The sequence below is a fragment of the Phaseolus vulgaris genome, chromosome 11, assembly GCF_000499845.2.
Source record: "Phaseolus vulgaris cultivar G19833 chromosome 11, P. vulgaris v2.0, whole genome shotgun sequence".
Taxonomy (NCBI): domain Eukaryota; kingdom Viridiplantae; phylum Streptophyta; class Magnoliopsida; order Fabales; family Fabaceae; genus Phaseolus; species Phaseolus vulgaris.
In genome coordinates this window covers 16481241-16487042 of record NC_023749.2, presented here as the reverse complement: position 1 = coordinate 16487042, position 5802 = coordinate 16481241, and the positions used below count along the sequence as shown (strand labels likewise).

Here is a 5802-nt window from a genome sequence, read left to right as displayed (position 1 = left end):
GACACCCTCGGTCCATTAACGCTCAATTAAGGTCAGTAAATCTAAACTACCATTAAGAACTAGGTAATACACCTCTAAGTAAGGTCCACTTCACTAATCCAATCCAACAAGGTAAGTCCATTATAATAATATAAATAGTGCACATTCCAAGAAGAAGGTACGTCATTAATTACTGTATACAAGCGAGTGTCGAGCGCCCTTTACTAACTTGAGCGTCGAAGTACCTTTTGCAGGTACCCCTCACCCCCCCCCCATTCGGTATCAACCCAAAGCATTGTTGTCTCTGCAGAGAGAGATGGCCGAGATGAAGAGAAAGAATGAGGAAGAACGAGAAGGAGATGTAGGCTCTCCGAGCGGAGAATGAAGAGATGAAGAGGAGGTTGGTGGAGGGAGGACCATCTGCTGGGCTGACCAACGTTGTCGTCAGGTCCTACACCTCTCCTCGCAACCCGAGACCGGTTGAGGAGAGCAAGGATAAGGTTCCCACTCATGAAATTGATGGCGAATCCATTTTGAACAAGTCGACCAGGACGAATGTCACCTTCGATTCGTCCCGTCGACACCCTTTCACCAACGCCGAGACCGATATGACGGTACCACCGACCCGAATGAGCATATGGATGCCTACACCACCCATATGAGTCTTTACACCTCGGACGATGTAGTGTTGTGTTGAGTGTTTCCTACATCCCTGAAGGGAGGAGTCCATAGTTGGTTCACAAGCTCCCACCCAACTCTATTGATAGCTTCACCACACTGGTGTTGAAGTTCGAGACCCAGTTTGCCACCAGCAGGCTGCATCATCTGAACTCCATCGCCCTAGTGGGCCTTCGCCAGGAAAAGGGAGAATTGCTGAGAACCTTCATTGACAGGATTAGAAAGATGGAAATAAGCGTACAAAACTTTAGCCCGGATGTTGCCATGCATCTCATGTTAGCAACTCTGCGACTGAGACCGTTTACCGACAACCTCTGCATGCAGCCAACCACTAGCCTTGACGAACTTAGGAAGAGAGCAACTAAGTTCATGCAGTTGGAGGAGCTGAGGGAGTTTCGCAAACATGCCCTTGCCGAAGCTAGTGGGGAGAAGAATAAGGATGAGAAAGAATGCCAAGGCCGATTAGGCCACCGCGGCGATAGACGCAGAGATAACCGGGGAAGCCGGTTCTCGAGATATACCCCCTTGATGGTTGAAAGGGGAAGAATCCTGGACAAGGCGCTCAATGTCGAGCCGATCCCTCATCCCAGGAAGGCAGCCAACCCAAGTAATATGGAAAGAAGAAAGCAGTGTCGGTATCACCAGAACAGTGGGCATTCTACAGAAGAGTGTCAGGCTTTTAAAGATAAGATCGACGAGCTCATCCAAGCCAGGCACCGCGCCGGTTCGTTAGGGGTAGCCGAGACGCGAGGCATTCCCCTCGCAGGGACAAGCCCGCTAAAAGTATGCGTTCACCTCCAAGAACACGGGATGACCGAGATCGCCGAGACGAGCGACGGTCTAGGAGGGACAACCCTCCACGAAGAGATGATCCCCCTCGGGAGGTCGAGAGAGGGGGAAACCGAGAGATCATTAACACAATAGCCGGTGGATTCACTGGTGGAGGAAGTACGAACAGTGCCCGGAATAAACACCTTAAGGCGCTACATCAGGTAAATGCAGTGATATTCCGACCGAGGATGCCACCTATCACTTTTACAATGATAATTTTAAGGGCATTGATTATCGGTAGGACGACCACATGGTGATATCGGTCAATATTGACAGAGTCACCATTAGAAAGACGTTGGTAGATCAAGGAAGCGCAGTAGACATCCTCTACTGGAAGACCTTCAACGCTATGAGGATACCCGAGGTCGAGATGGTTTCATACGATGACCATGTGGTTGGCTTCTCGGGTGAGAGAGTGGGTACCAAGGGCTACTTCGAGCTCTACGCCACCTTCGGCGAGGAGAAGAGCTGCAAGACTATCAAGATTCAAAATTTGGTGATCATTGCAAATACCTCCTACAACATCCTCCTTGGACGATCGTCCATCAATCAACTAATGGCGATCGTATCAACGCCCAATTTGGCGATGAAGTTCCCTTCACCATCGGAGGACATCCTTACGATCCATATCGACCAAAAGGAAGTAAGGGAATGCTATGCCTAGAGCCTTAGAGTGGAGCCTCTAAGGAACGACCGTTCCCCCAAGCGTAAGTCTTCTCGAAGACACAACTCTCCTCGAGAGGCCCAGCCAATGCCTGTGGAACCCACGATTGCTTTGGTAGACCTCGATCCCAGAACGACCGAGGATAGGCTGGAGGCCAGAGAAGAGTTACGACGAGTACCCCTCTTGGATGAGGAGCACAGTACTTGTGTCGACACGACCATGGCAGCTGTTGAGGCCGAGATAATGCATGCCATGCTCAAGAGGAATGTAGACTTGTTTATGTGGACACCATCTGATGCCGGGTGTAAGCCCGGACAACATCACTCATAAGCTATTAGTGTTCAAAGAGGTGCGATCGATCGCGTAGAAGAAGAGAGATTATGGCGATGAAAAGCGTCTCGCAGCTAGAGCAGAGTCCGAGAAGCTTATGTCGGCAGCGTTCATACGCGAGGCTCGGTATACAACTTGGTTGGCCAATGTGGTCATGGTCACCAAGTCGAACGGTAATTGGAGGATGTGCGTGGACTATAGAAACCTGAACAGTGCATGCCCGAAGGACTCGTATCCACTCCCCAACATTGACCGGCTAGTGGATGGAGCAACCGACCATAAGATTCTCATTTTCCTGGATGCTTACTTTGGTTATAACCAGATAAGGATGCACCCTCGGGATAAAGAGAAGACGATCTTCATGACGGTCGATGCCAACTATTACTATGAGGTCAAGCCGTTCGACCTCCAGATCGCTGGGGCAACCTACCAACGCCTTATGTACAAGATATACGTGGACGACATCGTTGTGAAGTTCGACTTGTTTGACCAACACGTTGAAGACCTTGAGGAGGTGTTCAAGGCCCTAAGAGGGGCTGACATGAAGCTCAACCCCAGAAAATGCACGTTCAGAGTTGCTAACCCATAGGGGGATAGAGGCCAACCCTGACAAGTGTCGGGCCATTACTGACATGCGGAGCCCGAAGAACATAAAGGAGTTGCAGCAGCTCCTAGGGCGCTTAACAACCTTCTCCAGGTTCGTCCCCCGCCTGGCCGAACGAACGAAGCCAATGGTGCAGCTACTTGGAAAGGCGGCCAAGTTCAGTTGGGACGACAGGTGTGAAGAAATCTTCAAGCAGCTGAGGATTTTCTGGCATCGCCAGTGGTCATTCAGTAGCAGAGGCCCGACCAACGTATCCTTGTGTACCTAGTGGTCTCCGAGGAGGCGGTCATTGTTGCACTAGTGCAGGAAGTGGAGGGAGAAGACGAGGTCCCAGATGATCGAAAAGGTGGCTCTCACCCTCGTCTTAACAACAAGACAAATGTGCCCTTACTTCCATAACCACTTCATCACGGTAAGAACCGACTTCCCCATCTTTAAAATCTTATCTAAACCCAATCTTGCAGGACGGATGATAGGATGGTCAGTCGAGCTTTCTGAATTTGACATCCAATACCAACAAAGAGGTGCCATCAAGTCCCAGTGCCTAGCCGACTTCTCGACCGAGCTCACCTCATTGCCAGACCTCTCGGTAGGGTGGATGCTCTATGTCGATGGTTTCTCAAACAAGAGAACATGTGGAACAGGAGTCGTCTTGGAAGGACAGGGCGACCTCCTCTTAGAGCAAGCACTCCAGTTTGGGTTCAAGACGACCAATAACCAGGCCGAGTACGAGGCCTCACTCGCTGGGTTAAACTTAAGCAACTCCAGGTTATGGTTGGCCAGATAAAGGGGGAGTTTGAGGTGAAGGAACCCCTACTACAACGGTAGTACCATGCCGCTCGAAACAGCATCGCCCGTTTACACAAAGCACCAATGCAAAATTTTGTGTGGCGAAGTATTGTGTGTTGGTTCGGTATACCGAACAAAATAATAACGGATAACGGATGACAATTCATTGACCAAGGGATCCAATATTTTTGTGTCGACCTAGGCATCAAGTCCATAACGGCCTCGATCGAGCATCCCCAGACCAACGAGCAAGCCGAGGCTGCCAATAAGGTCATCCTGAATGAGTTAAAGAAGCGTCTCGGCAAGGAGAAAGGTCGATGGACATGAGAGCTATAAAAGTCCTATGGGCGTACACATGCACCCCCCAAAAGACCACGCAAGAGACACCATACAATTTAACGTATGGGACCGAGACAATGATCCCGGTCGAGGTAGGCAAGCCTACCGTCCGAAGACAGATGTTCGACCTTACCCTTAATGAGGAAAGCCTCTCAGCAAAATTTGAGAGGAAGCATGCAAGCTTCGAGTGGCAAGACGCTACAACACGAAGGTCTGACCGAGGAGCTTCCATAAATGAGACCTCGTCTGGAGAATAAGAAGCGACGCGAGGAGAGGTGAAGGGAAGTTCTCGTCCAACTGGGAAGGACCTTTTTGAGTCCGAGAAGTCGCAGTTGGGGGTCATACCACTTAGAGTGGCTTTCAGGAAAAATTGTACCGAGGACGTGGAATGTCACGCACATCAAATTTTACTACAGCTAAGGAAATAAAATTTACGCACTCTTTCCTCACCCGACATTTTTTCCCTAAGGAGGGTTTTTGGTCGGAAAGGTTTTAATGAGGCGGTTCTCTTTAATTACAATCTGATTTCACCTGTGAAGCATCAGTTCAGTCTGGATGAAGCCTTAACCGGCATACCCTGTCGACACCGCCCAACTATATCTGGTATGGATGAAGCCTTAATAGGCATATACCCTGACAATACCCCACGCTCAGCTCGGTCTAGATGAAGCCTTAATCGGCATACCCTATCGATACCGCCTAACTTGGTTTGGTCTGAACAAAGATTTAACAGACATACCTTGCCAACACCTCACATGCTCGGTTCAGTTCGGATGAAGCCTTAATCGACATACCCTGTCGAGACCTCCTAACTTGGTTTGGTCAGGATGAAGCCTTAATAGGCATACTCTGCCAACACCTCACACACTCGGTTCGTTCTGGATGAAACCTTAATCGGCACACCCTGTCGAGACTGCCTAACTTGGTTTGGTCTGGATGAAGCCTTAATAGGAATACCCTGTCGATACCGCCTAACTTGGTTTGGTCTGGCGAAGCTTTAACGGGCATACCCTGCCAACACCTCACATGCTCGGTTCGATCTAGATAAAGCCTTAATCGGCATACCCTACTGAGACCACCTAACTTGGTTCAGTCTGGATGAAGCCTTAACAGGCATACCCTGCCAACACCTCACACACTCGGTTCGGTCTGGATGAAACCTTAATCGACATACCCTACCGAGACCTCCTAACTTGGTTTGGTCTAGATGAAGCCTTAACAGGCATACCCTGCCGATACATCACACGCTCAATCGACATACCTTGCCAACACCAAGTCTATAACCCTAACTAGATTACGAACAAAGGCTAACCGCCTATTTAACTCTTATGAGTAACCAACCAATGGCTTAACTTGTTAAATTTTAACTTAATTACTTGTTCGACCGAATGGTAATAACATTTAAAACAATTTCATTCATAAAAAGAGAAGGAAGAGACCACACCTCGGCCTCGAGGGAAAAGCGGTAAAATGTCACATCCCAACCGAAGGATGAAAAAAGCTAAAAACAAAGACCTAGAGATCTTCACCTTCAGCACCCTTGGTTGGCGCAGGTTGAGCCACGCTCTCCAAAGCACTCACCTCGGCC

At 49.3% G+C, this 5802-nt stretch overlaps 1 protein-coding gene across 1 annotated transcript; it reads left to right on the top strand.

Annotated features, from left to right (window-relative positions):
- The first annotated feature begins 882 nt into the window (after positions 1–882).
- Positions 883–2152, top strand: LOC137835445 (uncharacterized). The gene is made up of 2 exons (XM_068643966.1): positions 883–1440; positions 1730–2152. Exons 1-2 carry the CDS (start codon positions 883–885, stop codon positions 2150–2152), a joined length of 981 nt encoding a protein of 326 aa, XP_068500067.1.
- The last annotated feature ends 3650 nt before the right edge of the window (positions 2153–5802 follow it).

Coding starts and splice junctions, on each gene's coding strand:
- LOC137835445 (XM_068643966.1), top strand. CDS start 883: ATGGAAATAAGCGTACAAAACTTTAGCCCGGATGTTGCCATGCATCTC. Junction 1,441..1,729: donor CAGGGACAAGCCCGCTAAAA/GTATGCGTTCAC, acceptor GATTATCGGTAG/GACGACCACATGGTGATATC.